Here is a 27,905-nt window from a genome sequence, read left to right as displayed (position 1 = left end):
TTGTCAAACCACTTGTCTCACCAGTTGCCCGGCGAGTGTGGAAGCAGGGAGGGCTGAAGCCACAGGTGTGCCACTGCGTGATTGAAAGACACACGGACTCGACTCCTGCAATTAAACACACACACAAACAGAAGAATTACCTCCAGTCCCTGTCTGAAGTGGGCAACTTCCATTTCCACAGGCCCAGCTCACATGACATCTCCCCTTTAATTGCCCTTTAAACTGCTTTATGGCTTTATAGCAGCCTATAAAAGCTGATTTCCAAATCTGACAAGCGCGGAAAGGCTGGAGGGGAGAGGTTTCCAGGAGTTGCAATCACCGAATCCGAGCTGCTCCCCTGCGCTCCCAGCCTTTCCTGGGAGGACGCAGCCGCCCGCAGCCCGGCACCATGGGGCGATACTCTGGCAGGGCCTTCCGCCTGATCTTCATGTGCGTGGTGAGCATCCTCCTCTTTGTCCTGGAGCTGGCGATCGCCAACATCGGCAACTCCCTCTCCTTGGCCTCGGATGCTTTCGCCGTCCTCTCCCACTTCCTTTCCATGATCATAGGCTTGTTCGGCCTCAGGGCCAGCCACATCACCCGGCACAGGAAGAGCACCTACGGCCTCTCGCGGGCGGATGTGGTGGGGGCCTTCGGCAACTCCATTTTTGCGGTGGCCCTGATGTTCAGCATCCTGCTTGAAGCGATCGAAAGGTACATCGATCCGCAGAAGACAGAGGCAGCGCCGCTGATTCTCGGTGCTGGAGTTATCGGGCTCTTCTTCAACGTGCTCAACTATGTCATCTTGGACTGCTGCTACTGCTCCGCGCACGGGCCCGGGGGAGACGCAGGCGCAGGTAAAGGGCTGCGCAGGGGTGGCCGGCACACTCCTGGTGGCTGCGGCCCTGGGGGGCCTCCTCAGGGGACTCTGGAGAGGGGCGCGATTCCTCGGGCTGGCCCCTTGTCCTCCTCATGACTTGGCCACAGTGTCGCCTCCACTCCCAAGTTCCTTGGGAGCTGGGCTGCATGCAGCAGGCCGCTTCCGACTTGAGGGTCTTCTTTCACCTTGCGTGGCAGGGAATGACAAAGGTGTCCGGACAAGCAGGGAGGGGAAAGAGGCGCCGTCGCGGACGCTCCACTGCAAACATTCTCTTTGAATTAGTTGCTTTTGTTCACCCAGCTACAGCATGGCTGTCTTTGAATTAAAAAATAATATGTTAGTGTCCCCATAAAAGATGTTAAAAAAAATACTGGACTATATGACCAGCTCACGTCGAACAAAATATTAACAATTGGCCAGGATGATAAAACTCTTAGGAATATAGTCAAGGAATTTTAAATAAAATGGAGAGGGAGGAAAAAAGGAAATGATCCAGTAAACTTAGTTCTTTTTTTTGGTGGGAATATTTGTGTGCATTGATTATAGAAATCTATCCTATTTGAGAAAAAGGAAAACTGCATACATGCATCTTTGGGGAGGTCTTAAGAATGGGCTGCAAACTTACTGCCTTATCTGTCCAGAGATGGAATTTTAAATCTCGGAAGAGAACATTAAATCTAAAGCAATCAATCCACAAGATAAATGATTCGATAGAACCATGTTTTCTTACTGCCCTAGGAGAAATTATTTTTTAAAATATATTCAAAGTTCTGGCAGAAGGGGAATTTGCTGGCGGGAGCAGACCAGGCTTGCATCTGGGCTTCCCCACCGGGCAGTGGTCGAGTTTCAAGACTCACCTGCATGCCCACCTGTTTCATGGGGGGTTCAGGGTTGTAGGACTAAGTGAGATCCTGAGTGTTGAGCACTTAACAGGCACTTGGTAAAGAATAACTATTGTTTTTCAAAAAAGTGCAATGCAAGCTTTGGAATTACGTGATAATCCAGGATTGTTGAGTTCTGGTGGCTCACCAGGATTTTAGGAAATCTCAAGTATTTTTTCCTCATTCCATGCTGATCGGTTTTCCCTGCCTCTGAGGGGCATTTGCTAGCCTGGGGAGCCTGGGTTCACATTTGCATTTTTTATTGTGTTTTTCCTGACTTTGCTGCCACTGTAGATAATGCCAGCTGGATGCAGTCCTTTACCCTGTCCCCGAACGAATGTTCCCTGTGGTGTACAGTGCGTGTGTACCTGTGGTATATGGGTTAAGTGCAGAAAGCAACAAACAAACGAGAGTCTCTATGTTTAACCAAATTCAGGAACCCACTACGGCCTCATCTTCTCAAAAAGACAATAATCAGTGAACATGAGCCCTTATGCCTTCTCTCCATCAGTCATTGTAAAATTCAGATACCACTTGAGGTTCCACATCACAAAATTCAGATATACATATAGATACACATTTATGTATGTATTTGTGGCTAACTGTAAATTTAGGGTAAGGAAGCTGACATTAAACAAGTGCTTCATAGAGACAATGGCAGTGTCCTCCTTAACTAAATTTACCATTATGCTTTTAGTTCTGATTTTGTCTTTACTCTTTATATACTTTCCTGCACATAACAGAAGCGATTTAGGCAAAGGGTTTGACTCTCTGGCCAGCAGGAAAATTGCTGGACAACTGTAGTTCTATTTTTGTGAATTGGGTTACTACTGGATTAGGTCTAAGTTTGGCTTTTCTTTGTGGCCATGTGAAGGGAACAACAAGAGGCTGAAGACAGATGTTTCCCTGAACATGTGGTTTTCTATGGTCTTAATTCCCAATACCTACCTTCTGTGGAAGTGTTTGATGCTGCATAGTATTCTACTTTAAATAACTAAGTGTAATAAGTACTGTATCCATATAGCTAGTGCTTTAAGATCTATGTTCTATGTTAACATTATTATTTTGGTAGCTTTAGGTGTTGTTGAGTTTTCCTATTAGGAATTTTAGAGCGTTTAAACCCACCAAGTAATTTTAGGATGGCTACTTACCTTCTTAGCATTTATGTCTTGAATTATATATTTATCACGTTTACTAAAACGTACATTGTGATATTCTCCCCATGACCAAATAAGCTTAAAGTAAAGTGTGAATATTTGGGTTCTATGGATCTCAAAAACTAATATTAATACAATTTCAATTGTTTTCTATTCTAAGATGAAATGTAATTAATCCAAACATAATGATTTATGCTAGGAGGTTTAAAATATGGGGGAAAAATGATCCTTGGCTTCAAGAGTCAACCTGCACTTAGGATAAAGAATTATGAGTCTGCCCTGCTGACATAGCTCAGTCCATTGAGCTCAGACTGCAAACCAAAGGGTCACAGGTTCGATTCCCAATCAGGGCACATGCCTGGTTGTGGGCCAGGTCCCCAGTGGGGGCCACATGAGAGGCAACCACACACTGATGTTTCTCTCTCTCTTTCTCCCTCCCTTCCCCTCTCTAAAAAAAATTAATACATCTTTAAAAAAAGAAAAAGAACTGTGTGTCTAGAATCCTAGCTCGAAGCATTTTCAAGTGCCTCTCAGCTAAAGCGCGGGGTACCTCCTGCTTTAGTGATCAGAAGCAGATAATCACGGCTTCAGTGAAACCTCTGGCCAGAGAGAATTTTTGGCTTGGCCGGTCTTCAGTCTGCCCTGGTTCTCTGGGTCTTTTACTTGTTCTGGCCTTATCCATCTGGTACGGTAATCGATGACACCAGTTATATTTTGTGTTTGAGATCCTAGAAAAGCGAAGCAATAAGACCTTGAACTTTAAATATCAACAACACAGACTGTATGTACAGTTAAGACTTGAAACCTCCCTGGGGGATCATGGAGTAAGATATGTTGTCGAATTGGACAGACAGGTCGGAAATTTAATACACACACACACACACACACACACACACACACACCTGGGAGAAAAGAACACCTGGAAGATTTATTTGGCTGAGATGTAGGGGCCGGGAAGCGTTTGGTCAATATCTAGCCTGTGGGCATTTTTCCCAACACAAAACAGTGATGCTGAGACAGATTTGGGGCTAAAGCAAAGGCAAAATGAGAAAAGCAAATAGTACAAGCACAAAAGAAAAAAACAAACAGAATGGATTTAAAGTCCAAACTCTGGATAACTCGATGTGAGGGTGTTTGGGGAAGGGAAGGGGGGGGACAACATTTCTAGGGTTCAGGTCCTGGGAACTATGTGGCTTCACTCTTTTCTTTTACTGGGCTTAGGGACCAAATTTGCTTCATTTCCATGTCTTCCTCCTCCTTGTTTACTTTATTTGATTTTCCTTGATGTTCATATCATCTTTAATGTTTGTATGTATTTTTGATCATTTTTTAGGCCTGGGTTTTCTTTAAAATGTCACTAATCGATCTCTCTGTGCCCTTGACCTGTACTTGAACAGATACCTTGCTGTCTGTCATGGACAGACCAGGCTTTCCGTTTATCTAATTCATCAGTGACAAATTTACATCTGAAATTTCTTTTTCTCCTCCTCCTCTTCTTCTTCTCCTTGTCCTTCTCCTTCCTCTTCCTCCTCCCCCCACCCACCTCCTCCTTCTTCCTTCTTCCAAATGCCTTTCCTTCCATTTTATTTAAAATTTTTTTGTTTTGATTCCAGATTAGGCTCCCACCTGGTAAACGCATCACATCTTTTACTAGAGAGTGACGTTTACAATATTCCTGCCTAGCACAGAGTTTAGAAATGTCCACGACATTCTAGACTTCAGATTATTTTATTTATTTATTTATATTATTATTTTTTTAAATTTATTTTGTGGCACGTTCCCTGAGCTGCCTGAGAATCCTACTTCCTAGGGAGACTTTTCCATCACTCTGACTTGGTCTCAGCCTGAGGGTCAGCCTCAGCAGGTGTCCGCGACCTGTGAGGATTGGAATGTCTGAAGTGAGTCCTGGGGCCCTGCCCCCACCTTCGTTCCTCCGGAGCCGGTCTTCCCACCTCTTCCATGTGCTGCGGGCCTTGGAGAGCACAGCCTCCCGCTCAACCTCCTTTTGTTCGGAAGTTCTGGAGAAGCTTCTGGTGTTTTGCTTCCTTGGTGTTCTTCTTGCAGAAAGGCTCGGTGGGATTGTTAATGTTTAATGGTTTAATCAGGTTCTTAGAGTTGTCCCCTTCCTTCTCTTCCCCTGGAAGGCTGGCGTTGTCGTTGGACTTTTTCCCTTTGACTTTGCCATTGTTTTCTGTGTCAGACGTTTGTTTTTCCAACATAGATTGTTTTTTTTTTTTTCTCTCCATCACAGCGAGAGAAATGAAGTCAGTTTTCTGGGTCTGCCAGAAGCAGCTGTTGTCCAAATAAACCTTGTCAACTCTCTCCTCTGAGTTGGCCCTTCTCACTCGAAAGGCATTTTCCAGCTAAACCAAAAGTCAAACTATTATGCTCTTTCCTTGACCCCCTTCAGGGCATCTCATCCTCCCTGTGCTTGTCCTGGGATCCGAACTCTGTGTCTTCTTCCCGCAGGACATGGGCAACCCTGCGCCCACAATAATGGTTTTGCTTCAAAGCTCACCTGGTAATCAATACCTTAAACGTCCATGGTGACCTTCCTAGGCTTATCCTCTCAAATAGTTTCAAATTCTATGAGAGCTTTGTATAGCTGTACCAGCCTTCCATGGTAATTTCCGGTTCCTGTCACTGCCTAACAAACCCTCATGAACTTTGTGGCGTCAAACAACAATCGTATTATGATATTTGGGATGCTGTGGGCCAGCCTTGGGCGAGGGCACGGGGGAGCAGCCCGTTTGCTCCACAGTGTCTGGGGTCTGCCCTGGGAAGACTTGGGGGACCAGGGACTTGGTGGCAGGAGGCCACCTCCTTGGACGGCTCGTTTACTCAGGTCTGGCTCCCGCACTGCAAGGTCTCCCTGTCCAGGGGGCGACTGGACCACCCCCACATGACCTCTCCATGTGGCTTGGCTTCCTCACACTCGAGTGGCCTCAGGACACCACATGTGACGGCTCGGAGTTTCCAAAGAGAGTGTTCGTTCATTCCAACAAGGTAGGCACTTCAGCGCCCCTTCTGGCCCAACCTCCGAGTGTCTGGATTACAAGCAAGTGACAAGGGGGAAGGAGCGTCAGGCCCACAGACCCCCCTTCTGGATGGAAGGGCCATCGAGGCCGCCCTGTGGAAGACCCTGTGGGAGAGGAGGCGCAGCTGTGGCCATGGCTAATGGACAGAGAGCGACCCCTCCTTGCTCCGACTCCCATCTCTGGAACAAGCAGTCTTTGCTGTCTGCCCTCCAGCCCCAGTTCATGTCCCTTCTCCGGGCCAAAGCCACGCCCTGCACCCCAAGACCCCCAAAGTCTCGTCCCCTGGGCACCAGCTTCTCCTGTAGGATCTTGTCCTCTTCCTGAGTGTTGGGGCCAGAGAGGCTTCTCCGTCAGAGGCCTGTGAGCTAAAGGAGGGAAGGCCCTGCTCCCCACACCCAGTCCACGACAGTGGGACAGAGGGCGGGAACCGCCGTGTCCCTGGGTGCTTTTATTTCAGAGACTAGTCACAGATTTAAGGGGTGACTTTCAGTAGCTCCCTGGTGCATTCTGGATCTTAGCCAGCTACCGGGCATCTCGCCTTTTTGTCTCTGATGCTGTCTCTGTATCCCGGCCCCCTAGTCTAGTCTAATCTAATCTCCCCTTTAAAGAAGATTTAGGTATGTGTGCATTTTCTTCCTTCCTCTCTTCCTCCCTCCCTCTCTTGCATCTGTCCAGCCTCAGGAAAAATGTCTCTTCCTTGGCTCAATCTGTCTGTTGTTTCTTTTTTTAAGACTTTACTTACTTGTTTTTAGAGAGAGGGAAAGGAAGGGAGAAATAGATGGAGAGAAACATCAGTGTGTGGTTGCCTCTCGCATTCCTCCCACTGGGGTCTTGGTCCATAACCCAGGCATGTGCCCTGACTGGGAATTGAACCTGTGACCCTTTGGTTTGCAGGCTGGCACTCAATCCACTGAGCTATACCAGCTAGGGTGTGTCTGTTGTTTCTGACTGCAAACTTCTCATTTTTTGTGCCCATTAAAGACTGAAACACAGAGTGAAATCTGGCTTAAAAAGCTCACGCTCACGAAGATCTACAGCAACACCCACTCCTCTGCAGGCTGTGTGGAGCAGTTGCTTGCTCCGACCTACCAGGGTCAAAACACTGCTGGCTGGCACTTCCTGGAGCCTTAGGACGGTCTTACCAGGAGCCTCGCTCTCCATGTGTTACTTTGGCTTCCTGCCATTCACCTTTATCCTTCTCAAGGTTCCTGCCAGCTCACCAGTTTGTAGGGCTTTCAGGACCCATAAACAATGTAGGGTGGGGCCAAAGTAGGTTTACAGTTGTTTGCCTTGAAAAAAATACAATAATTAATAAATAATAACACAAGGATAAACTCCATCATTCGAGTACTTACAACCGTAAACCTACTCCCGCCCTACTCTGCACTCCTTTCTTGTTCTCCTGAGTTTCGAAGCAACCGATAGGTAAGATATAGATGCTGGCTGAATGAAATATCAATGTTATTACAGACATTGAAGGCTATGGATTAGGTGCATAACAGCAAAGAGCTTTTTAATAGTTCATCCCAGATTAAACTCAGAGTCAGACCTCCCAGGCCCCGGGCACAGCTGCCCCACCTAGTTGCCCTGCTGTGCACCCAGACAGGACTTCAGGTCTGTGTGGGAAGGCAAAACTGGAAAAAAAAAAAAATGCCCAGAAGAGTTTCGCTGAGCATGCTCTGCTCTCTAAGCTGAGCAGCAGTTATCTGGCCTCCGGCAAAAGTCGGGGAAGCAAGAGAAAGAGCCAGGAGTGTTCCTCATGCCGAGGGGCCGCTGTAGAAATGGGGAGCCCGGGGAATGGACAGTCTGCTTACCGCACGTGCACAACGGGAGCCGGCAGGCTCCATTGCGAGCCACGTAGTCGCTGGGCAGGGGGACCACGATGGGAAGAAGTGTATTTGGGAAAGACGCTCTGAGACGACGTGGTCCGTTTGAAGTCACCCTGTGCCTGGAATCCCACGCAATTAGCAGACTTGGATCTAAGAGCCCCACTCAGAGATGCTCAATCAATAGGGGAGATCCAAAACTTAGGAAGGAACCAGCAAAAAGGCAGGTGAAAAATATATTCAGAAAAATATGGCAGAATCATAATTACGCAGATAACGGAAGACATTTTCAGATAAAACCATGACCACGAACCGTCAGAATTTAGGGGGAAAAACAGATGATAAGGAAATATTACAGAAATGAAAACCCACATTAGAAGCACTGAGACACAGAATAAACTCCGTCAAAAATGACCGATGATGTGGAAGACGGGCTGGAGAAATGGGCGGAGGAATTTAAAGCAATCGGAAGGAAGATAACAGCTCTGGACTAGGCGGTCCCTGAGGCACGGATCAGACAGGTGTACCAGAAAAAAATATGCAAAGATATAGTAGAAGAATAGATCCTGACCTAAAGATAAAAGATGGCAAATCGAAAGGGAACATTGATATGATCAATACATACATCCTGGGAAACTTTCTGAGCATATCACGCATGGAGAAAGATGCTGTGGGCATCCAGGCAGACAAAACCCCTCACCCACCATGGGATGAACACCAGGCTGTGCTCAGACTTCCCCACAGCAGTGGGCAGTGCCGAGACACGATGCATCCGTGTCTTTATCCCGAGAGATAAGACGTGGCATGAAACTAAAAAATTTTAGACCCATCTAAGTTTTGTTCATGTATTACTGGCAATGTGAAAATAGTAAAAAAAGTATACATAAAACCCAGGAAGCCTTCTTGAAAAAAAACCCAGTAAATGAAATTCACGTGAGCAAAATATGAATCAAGATGATTTTATGAATTTGAAAGCCATGGTATCAAAAGACTATTAGCAGCCCTGGCTGGTGTAGCTCAGTGGATTGAGCACGGGCCTGTGAAGCAGAGTATCGCAGTTCGATTTGCAGTCAGGGCACATGCCTGGGTTGCAGGCCAGTTCCCGGCAGGGGACGCATGAGAGGCAACCATACATTGATATTTCTCTCCCTCTCTCCTTCCCTTCCCCTCTAAAAATAAATAAATAAAATCTTAAAAAAAAAAAGACTATTAGCAGTATACCAATGTAAAGATAGAACTATGGCCAAAACACTTTCAGAATTCCAGATGCAGAATACAATGTAAATGTTTTAGATATTAATGAGAAAACCAACAGGGAAAAAAAATCATGGAATAAAGTTAAATCTTCCCCCTAAAAAGTGTTCAAGGACTCATGGGCTAGTGATGTTAGAAGCCTAGTAAAAACGGAACTTTCATACGTTTTTTAAGATAAAAGAAAAAAATTAAATAGTCTTTACTAGCAGATTTGATTAGTTACCTTAAAACTACCAGGATATCTATGAAACATCTCTAAAAACTAATAAGTGAATTTGGCAAAGTCAGAGGATAGAAAGTTAATATAAAGAATTGATTGCATTCTTCTTTTTCTTTATTTAGTTTCTTTTTTAAAATATATTTTATTGATTATGCCATTACAGTTGTCCTTTTCCTCCCTTCATTCCCCTCCACCCTGCACAGCCCCTCCCTCCACCTTCCCTCTCTTTAGTTCATGTCCATGTGTGATAAGTTCTTTAGCTTCTACATTTCCCACACTACTCTTGCCCTCCCCCTATTTTCTCCCCACCATCTATGCTACTTATTCTCTGTACCTTCTCCCCCCTTCTCTTCCTCCCACTCCCCTGTTGCTAACCCTCCATGTGATCTCCATTTCTATGGTTCTGCTCCTGATCTAGCTGTTTTCTTAGTTTGCTTTTGTTTTAGGTGTGGTTGTTAATAACTGTGAGTTTGCTGTCCTTTCACTGTTCATATTTTTTATCTTCTTTTTCTTAGATAAGTCCCTTTAACATTATAAAATAAGGGCTTGGTGATGATGAACTCCTTGAACTTGACCTTATCTGAGAAGTGCTTTATCTGCCCTTCCATTCTAAATGAAAGCTTTGCTGGATTACATTCTTATCCACTGGCAGCAAACAACTGGAAAATAAAGTGAAGAAAACAACCACATGCATTTCTGATAGAATATAAATTTGTACAATATTCTTAGGTGGCAATTGGGCAAACTACGAACAGCTTTACATACCCACACTCTTTGACTTGGTATTTCTAGGAATTTATTCTCCAAAAAGTGAGCAATGATACAGGCACAAGGACATATATTGGGGAATGCTTACATAAACAATCACAGTAATGACCACAATGATGAAAAATACAAGTGGATTAAAATGAAAACTAAGCATCCATCAGGTTGCTTAAAGAAACCATGGGCCTTTCTACTATCGAAGGGCATAGCAGGAAAAAAGACCGAGTTAGTCATACAGGAACCCACACATAGCTTCAAAATCACCATGCTGACAGTGCCCTTTATCTGTCTGTGTGTGTGTGTCTTCATCATCTTATTTGATGTTCGAGACGTCTCCATGGGAAAAGTCATGTAAGGTTCTCATTGGCATTTGACCGATTAGGAAACAAGGACTCAGCAATTCAGTGAGGGCCTGACCGGTCCAGTCATTCACTGTCGGAAGCCAAGAATCTTCGTTCCCCTTCGGAGCTCGTGTGAATATTCAACACAGCCCCTCCTTGTATGACGATAATGAAGTGATGTCCCCTGGCCCAGTCACCCTGGTCCTCTCTAGTTCCCACCATGTAATAAGAGAACATAAAGTCTTGCTGGATCAAGAAGTATATTTGTGATAGCTGAGAAATTAGGAGTTTTCAAGTTGTGAAATATTGTATTTTATTAATCACAATTTTACATTATGACTGTGTTTTATTCATCAATGGCTAGTGAATTCTGAGCCAATGAGATTATTTGAACGAAGGGGAAAGAGATCATAAAAGAGAAAATAGGTCAGTCTAAATAACTGTTGAAGGGGATCCCACAGGGTTACTGACCGGAAGTCAGCAATAGCTCTGCGGACGACAAGAGCCAGAAGGTAAGGAGAGGAGCCAGGACCTGCAGACCCACTAAGAAGACACCATGTGAAGCCCCCGCATGCTGTCTTCTTTGGCTCTCCCAGCCATGGCCTGGGAAGGGATCTCTACCTCCGGATTCTCCACGAGAGCGTAGACCTCAGAGAAGTTCAGTGACTTGCCCACAGCTAGTAACAGACAGAGTCAGGACTGGATCCCATATCCGAGTGGCTCCAATACCTGTGTGTCTCCATGACTTACCCCACCATATTTATTTAACCAGTGCCTCCGGCAGATGAAGTTAAAAGTATTTACTTACAGGTTGTATTTTAACATCCCCCACCAACACACAATTATTCCCACAGTGTCTCTGGCAAATGGCTTTTCTCGTTTTCATATAGTCTACAAAGTAAGGCGAATCCAGCAGTGAAGAGATCTGCTGTTTTTGTGAAAGCTTTTTGTAAATTATGAAATGACACAGGACTTCCCTTAAAGCTAAAACTTTGACTAGGTTTAGAAGTAACATCAAGGGCAAGTTCCCCTATTTCTTGTAACTTCTGGTGCCTTTTTGTTTCCATTTTTATCGGAAATGGTCCAAAACTGACTTTTCTGTTCTCTCGTTCACCGAGCAGGAGGAGTCCCACCCCAAATGCTATCAGTAAGTGGCGAGGAATTTTGGACGATAAATGTTTCTTAAATTCCCAATTCTGCCTCGAATCCTTTCCCTGCTTCCTCCTAATAGCTACATCCCCTTTCATTTGCTTATTTTCACATTCTCCCTCTCCACACCTCATACACAGTGTTTCCCTGAAACTCAACATCTGGGTGTCATTTGGGAACAGTAGGGGAAGCATGCAGACCAGACCCCAGATAATGTGACATCAGTCAGTATGGTCGAACTATCAAACAGTGCAAACCCGTCAGCTCTGGTGCCATATAAAAATCAGTGTCATTTCATTCTGCCATGTACCCAGCAGCGGGCAACTTGGTCTCCGATACTTCATAAAGGTTGAAGCATAATTCACGCTCCGCTTCCTATCTTAGTCCATCTGCGCTGATGTAACAAAATACTACAGACTGAGTGGCTTATAAACCAAGTTCCTTTCTCACAGTTCTGGAGGCCAGAGGTCCAAGATCAGGGTGCCGATGTGGTTGGGTGAGGGTTCTTCTCTGGGTTCATGCCAGAGCCTCCTCACTGTGTCCTCATGTGGCAGAAGGGGTGTGGGGAGCTGTGAGGGTCCCCTTTGTAAGAGCACAAATCCCATTCATGAGGACTCCACTCTCATGACCTAATCACCCTTGAAGGTCCCACCTCCTAACATGACCATCTGTGGGGGTTAGGAATTCAACACAGGAGTTTTGGAGAGACACAAACATTCAGACTATAGCACTTTCCTTCTAGTTGCAGGAACTCAGAAATATCTTATGTCTGCAAAAGTTTCAGTGCTCCTGAAATTAAGTTGCAAACTTCGGGGTTGGGGAGAAACTTTCCTATACCCTCAAGATTCTTTCAGCCTGCCTGGTAGAGAGAGATTAGCAAGAGAAAATGACCAAATTGAATTAAATACGTATGGGAACTCCACATAGGTCAGAGAATCAGAGTCCTCACCTGCAAGAGAGGCTCAGAGGCAGAACGGGGCCTGCCCGGTGTGGCTCACTTGGTTGGACGTCATCCTGCAGATGGAGGTGAAAGGCTGCCAGTTTGAAGCTCAGGGAACATGCCTGGATTGCAGGTTTGGTCCGGCCAGAGCACACATAGGAGACAACTGATTGATGTTTTTTGATGTCCCTTCCCCTCTCTAAAAAAAAAAAAAAAAAAAAAAAAAAGAATGTGGACAATGAAGTGTATATGAGATTCTGAGCTTTACTGCAGGACTATAAGAAGAACAGCTGTTCAGTGATTATAATTTGTTCTGCCCTATCTATAGGTCAGAGAAGGATGTCTCTAATAATGTCTTATTATCAACTTAGCATAACATTCTCCAGGTCCATCCATGCTGTTGCAAAGCGTGAAATTTTCCCTCCCCTCCCCCTCCCCTCCCCTCCCCTCCCCTCCCCTCCCCTCCCCTCCCCTCCCCTCCCCTTCCCTTCCCTTCCCTTCCCTTCCCACAGCTGAGTAGTATTTCATTGTATGCATGTCCCATAGTTATTTTATCCACTCATCTACTGATAGACACTTGGGCTGCTTCCATACCTTGGTGATTGTAAATAATGCGGCAATGAACACAGGGGTGCTCATGTTCTTTCCAATTAGTGTTTTGGGTTTCTTCGGATATATTCTCAGAAGGGAGATCACTGGCTTAAAAGGCAGATCCATTCTTAATTCTTTGAGATATCTCCATACTGCTTCCCACAGTGGCTGTACCAGTCTGCATTCCCACCAGCAGTGCAGAAGGGTTCCCCTCTCACATCCTTGCCAGCACTTGTTTGTTGATGTATTGATGATGACCATTCTGACTGGTGTGAGATGATATCTCACTGTGGTTTGAATTTGCATCTCTCTGATGATTAGTGACACTGAGCATCTTTTCATATGTCTATGGGCCGTCTGTGTGACCTCCATGGAGCAGCATCTATTCAGGTGCTCTGCCCATTTTGTAAGTGGGTTGTTTGTTTCAAAGTGGTCTTGACTGTGACCTCACCTTTCCTTTTCACTTACCATGCCTCTATCATGGAAGGTAAGAAGCTCCTAAAGTTAATGAATTTAAGAGAGTTTGAGGGACAACATGCTTCCTTTTGGGTACAAAAAGAACCTTTGTGTTACATATTATATAACACATATATAATATGTTTTCTTTTGTTTTAGGTGTGGTTGTTAATAACTGTGAGTTTGCTGTCCTTTCACTGTTCATCTTTTTTATCTTCTTTTTCTTAAATAAGTCCCTTTAACATTTCATATAATAAGGGCTTGGTGATGATGAACTCCTTGAATTTGATCTTATCTGAGAAGCACTTTATCTGCCCTTTCATTCTAAATGAAAACTTTGCTGAATAGAGCAATCTTGGATGTGGGTCTTTGGATTTCATGACTTGGAATACTTCTTTCCAGCCCCTTCTTGCCTGTAAGGTCTCTTTTGAGAATTCAGCTGACAGTCTGATGGGAGCTCCTTTGTAGGTGACTGTCCCCTTCTCTCTTGATGCTTCTAGGATTCTCTCCTTCATTTTAATCTTGGCTAATGTAATTATGATGTGCCTTGGTGTGTTCCTTCTTGGGTCCAGCTTCTTTGGGACTGTCTGAGCTTCCTGGATTTCCCGGAAGTCTATTGCCTTTGCCAGTTTGGGGAAGTTCTCCTTTATTATTTGTTCAAATAAGTTTTCCACTTGTGGCTGTTCCTCTTCCCTTTCTGGTACCCCTATAATTTGGATGTTGGAACGTTTAAAGATGTCCTGAAGGTTTCTAAGTCTCTCCTCATTTTTTTGAAGTCTTGTTTCTTCATCCTTTTCTGTTTGGTCATTTTTTTCTTCCTTCTGGTCCACTCCCTTGATTTGAGTCCCAGTTTCCTTCCCATCACTATTGGTTTCCTGTGCATTTCCCTTCATTTCAATTAGTTTAGCCTTCATTTGTTCCTCTAATTTGTGACTAAAATCAACCAGTTCTGTGAGCATCCTGATTCAGATATATTCCCAGAAGTAGAATAGCTAGGTCATAATGCTAAATGAAATAGGCCAGTCAGATAAATACCATATGATTTTACTTATAGGTGGCATCTAATGAACCAAATAAAACTAACAAAACAGAAAGACTCATAGATGTGGAGAACAGGCTGACAGGTGTCAGAGGGGAGGGGGTCAGGGGGCTGGGTAAAAAAGGTGAGGGGATTAAGTAAAGAAAAAAATACCTCCCAGACACAGACAACAGCGATTACCAGTGGGAAAAAGGGGTGGGGGCAGTGTTTTGAACTATGCATCTGATAGGTTGGCTATTTCTTGGTTGTTTAGATTTATTGGCTCTGGGGCTTTGAGTTCTTGAGCCCTAATGTTTTGGTCTGTTCGCGCCTGTTATGCATGATGGGCGGAGCCCTAGGTGTTTACCAAGGCCCGGGGACTCAGTCACTAGGTTGTGATGCTGTATATGGAGGCGGGGTCAGAAAGGGGCAATAGCGGTCCCTTCTGCTGCTTCCCACCGCTGGGGCCTGCACAGTCTGTCTCACTGCTCACTCCTTCGCCTGGTTTATCTGCTTGCAAATGGGTCTGCTCATTGCAACCCTACACCTGGGATCCGCCAACTGCCGCCTGCATGCCTGGGATGGTCTGGCCAAGTTTTCCTGCCCGACCCTGCTCTGCCAGCCAATGGCTCCACCCCTCTTACTGATCTGGCTGAATGGTTCATTGTACAATTCAATTTTCTGTGTTTTGGTTGCATTTTTGTTACTAAAACTTTGTTGTCTTTAAACTTGGTTGTGTGAGGAGGCACAGTGTTTCCACCTACGCCTCCATCTTGGCCGGAAGTCAAATATGTACATATCATTTTATATTTTACATATAAAATCAGAGTTAGTCAAAACATCTTTTTTAAATAGATTTTTATTTAATCTACTGGGGTGACATTTGTTAATAAAATTGTATAAGTTTCAGGTGTACAATTCTATAATACTCATCCGTCATCTGTATGTTGTATTGTGTGTTCACCACCCCGAGTCATGTCTCCTCCCATCACCACTTATCCCCCCTGTATCCTCTCCTACCTGCCCCCACCCCTTTTTCCCACTGGTAATCACTGTTGTCTGTGTCTGGGAGGTATTTTTTTCTTTACTTAATCTCCTCACCTTTTTTACCCAGCCCCCTGACCCCCTCCCCTCTGACACCTGTCAGCCTGTTCTCCACATCTATGAGTCTTTCTGTTTTGTTAGTTTTATTTGGTTCATTAGACGCCACCTATAAGTAAAATCATATGGTATTTATCTGACTGGCCAATTTCATTTAGCATGATGACCTAGCTATTCTACTCCTGGGAATATATCTGAAGAAACCTGAAACACTAATTGCAAAGAACATAAGCAACCCTGTGTTCATTGCAGCATTATTTACAATCACCAAGATTTGGAAGCAGCCCAGGTGCCCATCAGTAGATGAGGGGATGAAAAAGCTGCGGTTCATTTAGACAATGGAATACTACTTGGCCATAAAAACGGAGGAAATCTTACCTTTCGGGACAGCGTGGACAGACCTCCACACCTTCTCCCTAAGTGCATCTTGCTGGCACCCTTGGCCATTCTTCAAATCAGTAGCAAGCCCTGGGCCACTTCCAGCTTCCTCCTGGGCTCCTCTTCCCTGCCCTCCTGGGGCAATGACATGAGTCTCGTTCTCTGCCAAGAGACAGTTCTGCTGACCTCAGGCTTTTCTTCCCATTCTGAAGGACAAGGAAGTGCCATCAGCAGGAATACCTTAGCCCCGCAGGCAAGTCTGTGCCCAAAGGCCTTCCTCTGTCGCTCGACTGCTTTGCCAGCTGTCCTGTTGCGTGTCTCAGAGATTTCTCAGTCTGGAGACCGTGTCTGCCAGAACTGGGGAAGGGGCAGTGCCTGGCTCACCTGTTCACGTACTAATTAGAGACTGTCACCTGTGATTCAATGGCAATTCTGTTACACATATTCTGTAATAATACTAACACGCCAATGATAACACAGGGACCTCTGGACCTTCTCCCTCCCATTCTCTTCCTCCTCACCCTGCACTTTTATTCTCTTCCTTTCAGGTCAGCTCTTTCTGCTTAAATAAGCAGCTGACATTTAGTGAGTGCCTCCGACGTGCCTATTAATCCATTTTAATCCTTGCTGTCATTTACTCTCTTTTAATACTGGCTCACACACTGAAGAGTATCTTGTGTCAGCCTACACATCTTCAAAACTTTCATCTCCTTACTTCTTTTAAATTATGGATCATTCAAATACATATTTTTGGAGAATGCTCCAAGTGATCAGTGTCCTCAAGTCCTCCGTGCACAGCTGTTTTCCTGGAGGTGGGGAGGAGGGGATGTTTCACAGGCTTGCAGAGTGTGGAGGCTTATCTGGGGGACAGTGGTGCCCCTGAGATCAAGACTGGTTTTGCACAGAGAGCGTTGAAAGACAAGCTTATACTTTGCAAGGCTAAGGCAATGAATGGGCCTGGAATTAGAAAGTTCTGCTAATGGAGTCTGTGCTTTCTTCAAGTGCAACATATGTGGTCATTTCCAAGCCAAAAAGCAATGTGTTTTTGCAGGAATGGTGAACGTCCAGGGGTTGGGGATGGGGGAGGGAGAATAGAAATCACCAGATTTCACCTTCAGATCCTTTTTGGAATGAGACAAGTTTATACAAAATCAAACCAACAAAGAAACTTGCAGCAGCTCCCCCACCCGACTCCCTAAACTGACCAAGAGCAAACGCCCTTCTCCAAAGACCCCCTTCCTGGGCCTCCCTCTCAGTCCTGGGTCCCATTCTGCTTTGGATAACTTTAACTTGGAACCGGTCCTCTGTCAACACCAAAGACTCTATTTGGAATAAACCTTCACGGGGGGTCAGTCGATTGACCCAAGTGTCCGGTCATGCTGTGAGGTTCATAGGGGCTGGCAGAATATTCTCTCCAGTGGAGAATGATACAAGCACACAGAACAGGCCTGCCCCGGCTTCTCTGGTGGCCAGGGGACCGGTGTGTCCCACAGACAACTGCATTTCTGGGAGCTGGGTGGCAGTAACCACACTCACAGTAGTGTGATCGGTGCCTTCCCCTGGGCTGTCTGTAGCTCACGGGGGAGAGGAGGCTTTGTGAATGAAGACCCTTAAAGGGAGAGGGGAATGGGGGTGATACTGCGAAGAGGGAGTGACAGAAACGTCAATGTGTGCTTTAGGACGGCTGTGAGCAAGCAGAGAGGATAGAGTTATTCCACGGGTGGTCGTGGAGTGGGAGCACTGAGTGAGGGATCAGCTTGAACCTCAGGAGGTGCAAAGCAGAACCTACGTGCCCCAAGGGCAGGGTTGGCCAGGTGAGGACGCCCAAGCCTTACCAGGTAATAAATAATGCAAGCAGCGTCTGGGCACGTAGGCGGAGGTGTGCACGTCCGCTATGGCGATCACACCCGCAGCGGCCAAGGTCCTTATCTCTAAGAGGCCGCAGGGTTTTGGTGATGGAGGGGACTGGAGAAGGGAGGGAGGCTTTGGGTGGATTCTATTTCGGCTTGGGGGTTGGAGGTCTGTGTGAAGTGACATCCAGACACACTCCCTCTTCTCAGCAACTCCATGCTGTGCCCAGTTTTGTCCTAGAAGGATAGACATTGGCTCTTGGCTGCCTGCCAAGAGAGGCTTGGGAGGCGAGGGAGGGGAGGAGGCCACCAGCGGAGGCGGCGTAAGGTCCGTGTAGATACGGCCGCCCGGCCCAGTCCTTTAGACTCTGGCCGTGCGGGGACTGGGCTCTCTGCCTCCGCCTTATAAAGAGCCCAGCGCAGGGCGGTGGGGAGGCCGGGACCAGGAGGGTACTGGGCTCCACTGAGTCAGGGGGCGCCACCTGTCTTGGCGGCTGGGCTGGCGCGCGCACCGCGGGAACATGGGCCGCTACTCGGGCAAGACGTGTCGCTTGATCTTCATGCTCGTGCTCACAGTCGCCTTCTTTGTGGCCGAGCTGGTGTCAGGCTACCTGGGCAACTCGATCGCGCTGCTCTCTGACTCGTTCAACATGCTGTCCGACCTGATCTCACTGTGCGTGGGGCTGAGCACCGGCTACATCGCGCGCCGCGCCCCAGGGGGCTCCCAGGCCACCTATGGCTATGGGCGCGCCGAGGTGGTGGGCGCGCTCTGCAACGCCGTCTTCCTCACCGCGCTCTGCTTCACCATCTTCGTGGAGGCCGTGCTGCGCCTGGTGCAGCCCGAGCGCATCGACGACCCCGAGCTGGTGCTCATCGTCGGCGCCCTGGGGCTGGCGGTCAACGTGGTGGGCCTGCTCGTCTTCCAGGACTGCGCCGCCTGGCTCGCCTGCTTTCGCTGCCGCCGCCGCCGCCCGCATCAGGTGGCGAAGGACGGCGCTGACGGCGCTTTCCCGGGACCGCAGGGCGGCGCCCGGCCAGACTCAGGCGTGACCCTTCGCGTGGCCTCTCTGGGAAAGAGCACGGGGAAGGGGGCGATCGTGTTCGCCAACGTAGCAGGTGCCTTTCGGGAGCATCCTCTGGACTGCCTTGTCCTTTCCTCCTCTCTCCTCTCGCGGTCCCCTCCCCGTCTTTCCACGCCCTTTTTTTCCCTTTCAGCTTAAAAACAAAAATCCATTTCCTCTGCAGTTCCCTTTTAATCTTTCTCTGTTAACTCAACATATTTCCCACGATTTCTTTTATTCCCCACGATTTTTTCTCTCTCCTGGATCCTGGGGTGCGCTTTGGCTGTATTCCCTTCCCCCTAATCTTTCTGCACAGAAGTATTGATTTCCTTGGAAATCAGTTATCATTGGGCAACAGGTAGTGCCCCCCCCCACTCCTCCCCCCTTCTCCAGCGGCTATCTGTGCTTTTTTTCTTCCTCCCCCTTTGTCCATCCTTTTTTCCCTTGGGAGTTAGGGCTTTGCCTCTTTGGGTTAGAATTGTATGAGATTTGTGAATGAAGTCCAAAGATGGGCTCCAAGGCTAAGATCAAGGGACAGTCCCTGGCTCTGTGTGTGACCGTGTATGTGGGTGGGGGTCTGATAAGCTAGGAGACATTTGAAATAACGAACCTTTTTTTTTGAGACCATTGGTTCTTTTTGTTTGTAGAACTCATACACAACACAGCGTTTCTTCTTTGAATGCAGGTGATCCCCTGAACGCCCAGAATGAGCCAGAAGAGACGATGAGAAAGGAGAAGAAGTCAGAAGCCCTGAACATCAGAGGTAGGGCTGACTTTGGGCCGACTGGGCATCCCGTCCAGGAATGGGCTGCGCTGTGCTCTGCGCCCTGTTTGCCTTCGAAGGGGGGCATGTTAGGGCACCAGCAGGTTTCTCGTGCAGACTCTGACCCTGCCTCTTGCGTCATCGCGGCATCGATTCTGAGGGAGACACTCGCTGCTGATGACTGACCCTTGCTCCACGCAGACCCACGCTCACGCTGCCTGCTCCAGGGCCCCCCAGCTCAGTGGCCTGTCCCCATTTCACTAGAGTTTGCCCGCGTGTGGATATCGCTAACATAAAATGCAACCCGTTTTAACTGGGTATCATTTTGGTAAAGGCAGGAAGTGAGTTAGGTGGTCCACCACCCAAGGTGGCATTGCTGAAGGACCCTCATGGCCTTGGTTGTTTCTGCCCAAAATCTGCTTCCGTGATGGGTCTGTTGGCGGACTTGAATCACCACTTCCAGGGCCAAAGTGGGGACTGCGGGGAGGCACAGATGAGGCGCGTCCACAGCCGTCCTCCACCACGTGCGCAAGGTCCGAGCACGGGCGAAGGCCAGCCCGGGGCGTCCGGCGGCACACTTCTTGCCGAGCCGCCCTCTCTCCTTTCCCGGTTTGGGGGCACTGACTTTGCTTTGCTTTGGGTCGATCCCCAACCTTGGTTTTGAGAATTTCAACAAGGACTCTGCTACTACCCTTTTCTTGCAGATGGTTTGGGGGAGACCACAGTGGGCACAGATAGAAATAATATAAAGAAAAAGTAATAATTCAGCAGACATCTTTATTCTTGAGGCTCCTGTCTCTTCTATAAAGTGATTCCTGGGATGGGTCCATAGGGAAAAGCAGAAAATGACAATAATATCTAAGCTCCTAAACATTCTGAATGAATTAGTTTTAGAAATTTAACTGCAGTGGGGGAATTTTTTTGTATTTAATTATTTTGTGTTTATTATAGTAATTATGGTGATTATGAAATCAACTAAGGGAAAGTTTTTAGTATAAAACAGACTCTATAGACATTTCTAAATAATGAATTAACATTAGGAAGCTATATAGTCTTACTATTCATAGAACAACCAATGCTAATGAAAGCACTGAGCTTCCTTAATACTTCTGGGATTTTAAATGAGATACGACTTTAGTGACACTATTTTTGCTCTGTGACATGTGATGATCTGCTCTTCCCAGAGGTTGGGAAAGTTTCTTTAAGATTTTTGGTTCCTCACCCATTATTTTTATTTTTTCGATTACCTTTCCATTTGGTATGAGTTTGTATTGGTTTCAGCATAGTGGTTACACAACCATATACTTTACAACGACAGGGAGTTTCTAAAGAGCTCGGTGGTGAATCTTTCTGGAAAGGGAACCTGTAATAAAAAAAAATCACTCTCCTTCTGCCTTTTTTTGAGTTCAGTTTAAGGAATGTATATCGTAGTTATGAGCAGGTACCAACAGGCAGTGTGACCTGGTTCAAGAAGAAATTCCCAAAAGAAATTGGGAAATTTACAAAAAAGGAAATTCCCCCACCGCAGTTAAATTTCTAAAACTAATTCATTCAGAATCTTTAGGAGCTCCTGTATTATTGTCATTTTCTGATTTGACTAGTTTCCCCTTGTGGGGAAAACATGTAATCTTGTTAATTTTTAGTCCAAAGCCGCCCTCACTCCCAGGTAGAAAAACGTCAGGGGTGAAAGGCCTTACTGCACCTGGTGGGGTGGCTGAAAGGTGGGGCTCAGACGGCCTGAGTTTGGGTCCCAGCTCGCCGCTTAAGGCCCTGAGACCTGCTCTCTAAACCTCTGATGCCCTGCCTGCTCTTGAAAACGAGGATAATAATGTCTACTTTCTGAGTGGTGGGAGACAGAGAGTGCACAGTGCTCAGGCCCATGGGAAGAAAAGCAGCTGGGGTTTTTATGGCGGGCCTGCTCACCCCAGGGCCTGCAAGCCCCAGGGCCAGTCACCTGGGGCTTGCAGCAGCCTCACCAGGAGGGCAGGCTGGCATTCAGGTGGTGAGTGGAGTTGCTGGGCTCACAGCTGGGCTCACAGCTGGGCCTCCTCGGTCAGGCTGAGGTCAGTGCCCATGCTTTGGCCGGCGGGAGCCACCCCATATTTTGGGCTAGGGGAAGACTGGCCTCCCCTTGGGTCCAGTGTCCATGTCTTAGAGCCACGATTCAGAGAAAGACCCCAAGATGGTAGGGCTGGGAAGGCCTTCAGGGAAAAAGAACTCTCACCTTTCCCCTTTACAGATGAGCAAACAGGGTCCAGAGTGTCTGGTGCCTTTCGGAGTCGCCCCCACTCGCTGTTCTCCCGGCGTCCCAGAGGCAGGGCTGCTGTCCTGCAGGGGAGCAAACGTCTGATGGGGATTGCCGTGAACAAAAATCATTTCTTGGTTTGCATTGCTGTTTCTCACATTCCAATGAAATGTCAAAAATGCCTTCTAAGAAACGCACTCCATCTTCAATTGCAAAGCTGTGAGAGCTCACTTCTTAAAAAAATTATTGTCAGCGTGCTTGGCTGTGGTCGATTTTATTTAATGGGATCAAACACGATACCTTAAAATATGTTACAAAAGAATGTCAGAAAGACAGCGAGCCCTTTGCATGTCAGTGTAACTATAAACAAATGAAGGGCACCCGGACACCATTTGGAAGTGAATCTTTTTTGGTGAGGCGTTTCATTCTAATTCTCATTTATCTCCCCAATGGGAAAGATCTCTCCTTTCTTCCATAACCCACTTGCCAATGCCCAGAGCTAATGAACTGCATTTCCAGGGCTACATCCAATTCAACACCGCAGGTGGCTTTTCCAACTGCTGGGTCATGCATCACATTTCAGCTGACGTCCAATTGCCGATTCATGACATATGCCAGTGTTTTGTTTCTTGCGTTCTGTTTTTATCTAGAGACAGCAAGTGAAGATCCAGCATTAAGGGTGTCCTGTCTTTGCAAAGCTAACTTGTGAGCCTTTGACTAATCAGGCGATGGAGTTGTCTCCCAAGTTGAGGTCTTTGTCTCTTGGAGCCTGCTCAGAGACCTTTACTGCATCCAGCAGAGGTCCATTTGTTTCTCTCTGTGTGAGCTGGGATGTAAAATGTGGCTCTTACTGCGGATGGTGGAAAAAATAAATCTGGAAGGTATTTCACAACCCTAGTCTTTAGGGGCTGATTGCGAGATTTCTCAGAAGGAAACGTCTGAAATTAGACTTGAGGACTAGCTGTGTGATTTTGGATAAGTAACTTAGCCACTCTGTGCCTCAGTTTCCTCATTTGTAAAATAGAAAGTATAACCACCTCAGAGAGTCCTTAAGATGTTGCTTTCTAGAAAAACATGATTCTTTGTGTTGATTTTGTATCATCCTTCTCATAAGATTGTCACTTCATCTCTCACATCGCAGTTACTGTGTCTAGCAAACAGTTGGACGTCCAGTCCTTCTTTGCCGGGATTGCATGTTTCCAGTATCACAAAGGAGCTGAAGGGAAGGCTCTAGAAACTGCCTCCTTCATTAAAGGCATCTGCAATTTTTATTATCTGTAGAATTTTAATTTCCTTTTATTGGCTCTTTATGCAGTGGGAACATTGCTAGGCTCCCTGTTCTTGAGGACTTCTTAAAGCAGACATGGTTTAGGCCCTGGTTAGGTAGCTCAGTGGGTTAGAGCCTAATCCTAATGTGCCAAGGTTGCAGGTTCAATCCCCAGTCGGGACATATAAGATCCAACTAACAAATGCATAAATAAATGGAACAACAAATCAATACTCTTTTTTAAAATGCAGTTTAAATAACCACGAGCTAAGTGAGAAGGTGGCAAAGGCCCCTAGGGGAGGGGCAAAGGGACCCAGGTAGAGGGAAGGAGGAAAGACAAAGAACATAAAAGACATATCCTGTTCCCTCTCCTCTTAAACATGTTTAACCCAATCCAAAGTGCAGGCTGAAAGGAAAATCATTTGCGCAGCCTCTGTTCTCCAGGTTGGTGCCCTCTGCAGGGTGTGGGGTGGCAGCAATGAGTCACGGTGACCTGGCCCAGACCCTCTTCCCTCAGGGGACCATAGCTCAGAATTGTCCCAGGCCGGTCCCCCCTCCAAGTTCTCAGAGGCCTGGGGTTTGGTTTTCTGCAGAGCAGTTGCCATTTTTTGAAAGAAAGTGGAATCCATCTTGCTGTTCCAACCCCAAAAGAAGACAAATAGCAACAGGCCTTCGCAGACTTGGGACCCCGAGTCCCCGACCTTGGACTTGTGCCCTAGTTGTCCGTCTCGCTCTCTCCCCGGCAGGTGTGCTGCTGCACGTGATGGGAGACGCGCTGGGGTCGGTGGTGGTGGTCATCACGGCCATCATATTCTACCTGCTGCCCTTGAAAGAGGAGGACCCGTGTAACTGGCAGTGCTACATCGACCCCAGCCTGACCATCGTCATGGTCGCCATCATCATGTCATCTGCCTTCCCACTCATCAAGGAGACCGCTGTCATTCTGCTGCAGATGGTCCCCAAAGGGGTCAACATGGAAGAGCTGAGTAAGTCGGACGAGTCTGGTCCGGGACTCCTGCCCGCTTCCTGTCCTTTAGGCCAACGGACCAGCGTTACTGCAGAGTGGGGTTTACTTCAGGCACCCCGAACTAGTCACTTCCCCCACAGGAAGTGGACACCACGTCAGTTGTCTTGGAGCTAAGTAAGATGACCCATGGCTCCAAGAGCCAAAGGTTCTTCTCACCACATGAGTCTGTGAGTCCACCGCACGTTTTTGGAGAACCTAGCACTCAGGCCTGGCTACTTACCTTCACGGCAGGGATTCATTCTCTCTCCAGAAAGGCCACTCTCCTCCTTCTGAAACCACCGTCTCTTGAATTCTAGATCTCGCTTTCTAGTTCATTGATTTTTAGGGGCGCCTGACTCACTGTGTCTCTTAACGGCACTGTAAAAAGGACAGTGCTTACGTTCGGGTCATTCACGACCTCATTCTATAGTGAGGTCTGGTGGGGTTTTTTGTGTTTATTTGACAGCTTTATGCTCTCCTCTGACAGAAGGTCGGACTCTCAGTTGAGTTATGTGCATCGGAGGGTAAAAGTTTCGGAGACTTTGTGGCATTTCTGAATGGGCGCTGTCCAGATGCTGCTGAGAAACTGGGTGTGCAACTTTCTGTCTAGTGTTTCTAAGTGGAGATTATGTTTCTGCAGAAAAAACTTTTCAGGCAGGTGTGCAATTGTTCCATTTACCATGAAGCCAGTGGGCGTGAAATAGAGCCCTGTCCACTATGAAGCTATGAGGCTGGGAGTTGGAAGGACGTATTTCAGGAAAAATACCTGAAATTAGATAGATATGGGTCTTGCTTCACTGTGTGGCCATGACTAGACGGTCCCCTGTGAAGGCTGTGACTGTTCTGTGAAGGCCAGAGCCCAGCGGCCCTCCATCAGCAGCAGCCTCAGGACCAGCTGGTCCGGCCTTTCTGTCAACTTTGGCTCCTCCTATGATCTTCTCCCCAGATGTTCTTCTCCCTGTTGGTCACTGTCAGTGGCGGTCTCTTCTCTCTGAGAGGTGGTTGGTGCGGTCAGCTCTCTGGCCGCCTCCAGGCACAGAGCTGAGATGATCAGCCTTCATTCCCTGTGTCCACTCTGAGCTCAGTGGTGCAGGCAGAGTGGGGGTAAAAAGAAGTATTTAAAACATGGATAGTGATCCCAACAGCAACCCTTTTATGGCACTTGTTAAGTATTCTAAATGCTTTCCTTAAATTAACTCATTTTAACCCTGTGAAATGCTATCTATATCATTCCTGATTGATGGGTAAGGAACCTCAGGCGCAGAGGGTAGGGCTGGGTAAGTGGACCAAGGTCATGCAGGTAGTGACTGAAGGTCATGACTAAGCTGCGATTCAGACTCTGGCTGGCTGCCGGGCCTGTGCCCATAATCACTGTTCATGCCCATCTCTCTGCCTTTGAACTCAAGGCAGTGTGGGGAAAATGGGGGAGCCTAAACAAGAGAAGGGAGCTCCCTCCTAACCCTACTGCCCAGAAGTGACCTCTCTCAGTAGTTTTGTATCAATCATTCAATAAAACAGGCCTGGATCTGCTTAAAACTATTTTTTGGTGTATATACACTGATGTTTTATTTTAAAAAAAAGATCATGCCATATGTATAGTTTCACTATTTGCTTGTTTCTCATATGCAACTTAATTTTTCACAACTGTATCATATTCTATTATAGAATTGATTTAACTATTTCCTCATCGTTCCCATTTTTCAATTTATACAAAGAGCATTGCCCACACCATTCTCGTAAATGAGTATTTGGCGATTTCCTGTGGGTTAAATTTCTGGTGTTAGAATTGCTGGCGAAGGTCTTAGGTCTGTGTGACCCAATTATTCCCTTTAGTAAAGCTTCCTTGCTTTCTGTTCTCACTGGCTGTCCACCAGCGTGTCCATTCCTTTGTGAACCTGGCAACCCTGGGCATTTGTTGCTCTTGTTGTTAAATGTATTTTCTCCCATTGCCTGTTATGGGCTAACGATGTTTGGTAGAGGAATTCAGAAAGGAGAAGGAAGGTGATGAAGAAATGGACTCATACAGGTGAGGCTGTTTTTCTTTCTGTTATTCTTAGTACGTCCATTGCTTTGGTGGGAAGCTTCAAAGGGACCGCATCTCCCCAAAGTGGTGCCGGGATTCATTTCTAGCTCTCACCCAGCTGTCGTCTTCTCTTCCCTGTTCCAGTGAGTAAACTCTCCGCCATGCCGGACATTCACAGCATTCACGAACTCCACATCTGGGAGCTTGTCGGTGGGAAGATCATTGCCACCCTGCACGTCAAGTGTCAGAAAGACAAGGGATATCAGGACATCAGCATAAAAATCCGAGAAATCTTCCACCACGAGGGCATCCACAACGTGACCATCCAGTTTGAGAGCCTGGACTCGCAGGAGCCCCCAGAGCAGAAGGACGTGCTGTCGCTCTGCAGCTCGCCCTGCGTCTCCAAGGCCTGCGCCAAGCATCTGTGCTGCCCGCCCCTGGCACTGCCGCTGGCCCACGTCAATGGCTTTGCCGAGCACAACGGCTGTCCCCCGCTAGACATGTCCCGGAGTGAAGGCCTCGGTAGAGGAGAAGTTATGGACACAGTTATCGAAGTGACTTCGGAGGGCTGTGTGAGTGATCACGGACAGCAGGCTTTCACCAAAACCCGGGAGGACCAGGGTTATGTCAACAACACGCATTTTTAACCTGGGACCCACGGCGTATGGAGACTGGATGGATGAGGCGCTTTCAACCCACCGGTGTGGCTTGTGGAAAGAGCTGGGTGTATCACAGGCGCTGACCAAACCTATGATGTGTCCTGTCTGGGGTCAGAGAGGGGTTGGCTCTTTGGCAAGCTCATTGACTGTCTGTTAATTTTTGCATGATTGATACGGTGACCCTGTGCAGGATCCTGGGTGTCCCATGCTACTCACCAACAGTTCGAGTTTGCTCATTTATTTTCTGAAGCAAACTGCAGTTGTATATGTATGTACCAGGGACATTGAAGGCTGGGACTCAGTGACTGTGGGCACAGGACTCCAAGAAGTGTTTGTTTTACACTGGTTAGAACTTCCAGCTGACTCATAGGCGAGCTCATTGCCAAGTACATGGCAGAAACTTAGGAACCTCAATGGCTGTTTTTCCCCCATTCCACTGGAAGATTATAAAAGAGGAAAAAACAGTCTCATCACTGCAGCCATTTACCCTTCAACTTATTTTTAAATAAATGTAAAATGGATACCCATTCAGATCGAACATAATCTCAGAAGAGCAGAGGAAATAGAGTTTATTGGTGGTTGGAGAGGCCTGGAAGAAAATGCTTTTTGACATTTCATTTTGTGGAGTGGAAAAAAAATGAATGTTTACTTTCTGCTGTGAACTAAACATTTCAAATGTTTAAATATATAAAATATTTTTCTTTTTTCACTTGGCCGCATAAGAATATTTCTATTTTCTTAAGTGTGACCTGAGGATTTATACACTGTCTTTTAGAGTCAGTCCATTGCGACTCTGTTTTCATTGATTGCTTAGTACCAACTTTCTCATTTGTCCATATTTCCTTTGAGTCTCTTTTTTAGATGATCACATTAATCTGTGTAGCGTTTACCAAGAGAAAGTGAGCATTTCTGGGATAGACAAATATATGACATCGAATACTCATTCCCGCCCCCAAATTAAGCGAGACTGATTTTTTAAAAATATATTTTATTGATTATGCCATTAGAGTTGTCCTATTCCCCCCTTCATTCCCCTCCGCCCTGAATACCCCTCCCC

General features: G+C 46.7%; 1 protein-coding gene and 1 long non-coding RNA gene across 7 annotated transcripts; one reads left to right on the top strand and one right to left on the bottom strand.

Annotated features, from left to right (window-relative positions):
• The first annotated feature begins 388 nt into the window (after positions 1 to 388).
• SLC30A10 (solute carrier family 30 member 10) lies at positions 389 to 27,557 on the top strand. 6 transcript variants are annotated; one of them, XM_037128346.2, is made up of 4 exons: positions 389 to 836; positions 19,571 to 19,648; positions 23,907 to 24,146; positions 26,334 to 27,557. In XM_037128346.2, the coding sequence occupies exons 1-4, from the start codon at positions 389 to 391 to the stop codon at positions 26,834 to 26,836; spliced, it is 1,269 nt and encodes a 422-aa protein (XP_036984241.2). In that variant the 3' UTR covers positions 26,837 to 27,557. The 6 variants fall into 6 exon arrangements, with proteins under 6 accessions (XP_036984241.2, XP_053523307.1, XP_053523305.1 ...); XM_053667332.1 differs by lacking the exon at positions 389 to 836 and adding an exon at positions 17,419 to 17,788; XM_053667330.1 differs by lacking the exon at positions 389 to 836 and adding an exon at positions 17,419 to 17,812.
• Positions 10,295 to 16,192, bottom strand: LOC128627766 (uncharacterized). Its single transcript, XR_008392067.1, has 3 exons — positions 15,975 to 16,192; positions 12,440 to 12,629; positions 10,295 to 12,349 (listed from the first exon to the last, which is right to left on the bottom strand). It is a non-coding gene; the product is annotated as an uncharacterized LOC128627766 (long non-coding RNA).
• Positions 27,558 to 27,905: the final 348 nt, after the last annotated feature.

The sequence above is a fragment of the Artibeus jamaicensis genome, unplaced genomic scaffold (assembly GCF_021234435.1).
Source record: "Artibeus jamaicensis isolate MK-2021 breed Jamaican fruit bat unplaced genomic scaffold, CSHL_Jam_final contig_467, whole genome shotgun sequence".
NCBI classification, from domain to species: Eukaryota; Metazoa; Chordata; class Mammalia; order Chiroptera; family Phyllostomidae; genus Artibeus; species Artibeus jamaicensis.
The sequence above is the reverse complement of the archived record's forward strand: the minus strand, read 5'-3'. Positions and strand labels throughout refer to the sequence as shown.

Excerpts from the sequence above, each read along its gene's own strand:
- SLC30A10 (XM_037128345.2), top strand. The coding sequence starts at position 18,346 with ATGGGCCGCTACTCGGGCAAGACGTGTCGCTTGATCTTCATGCTCGTG. Across the intron at positions 19,649-23,906 it reads AGAAGCCCTGAACATCAGAG|GTGTGCTGCTGCACGTGATG; the intron begins GTAGGGCTGACT and ends TCTCCCCGGCAG. Across the intron at positions 24,147-26,333 it reads GGTCAACATGGAAGAGCTGA|TGAGTAAACTCTCCGCCATG; the intron begins GTAAGTCGGACG and ends TCCCTGTTCCAG.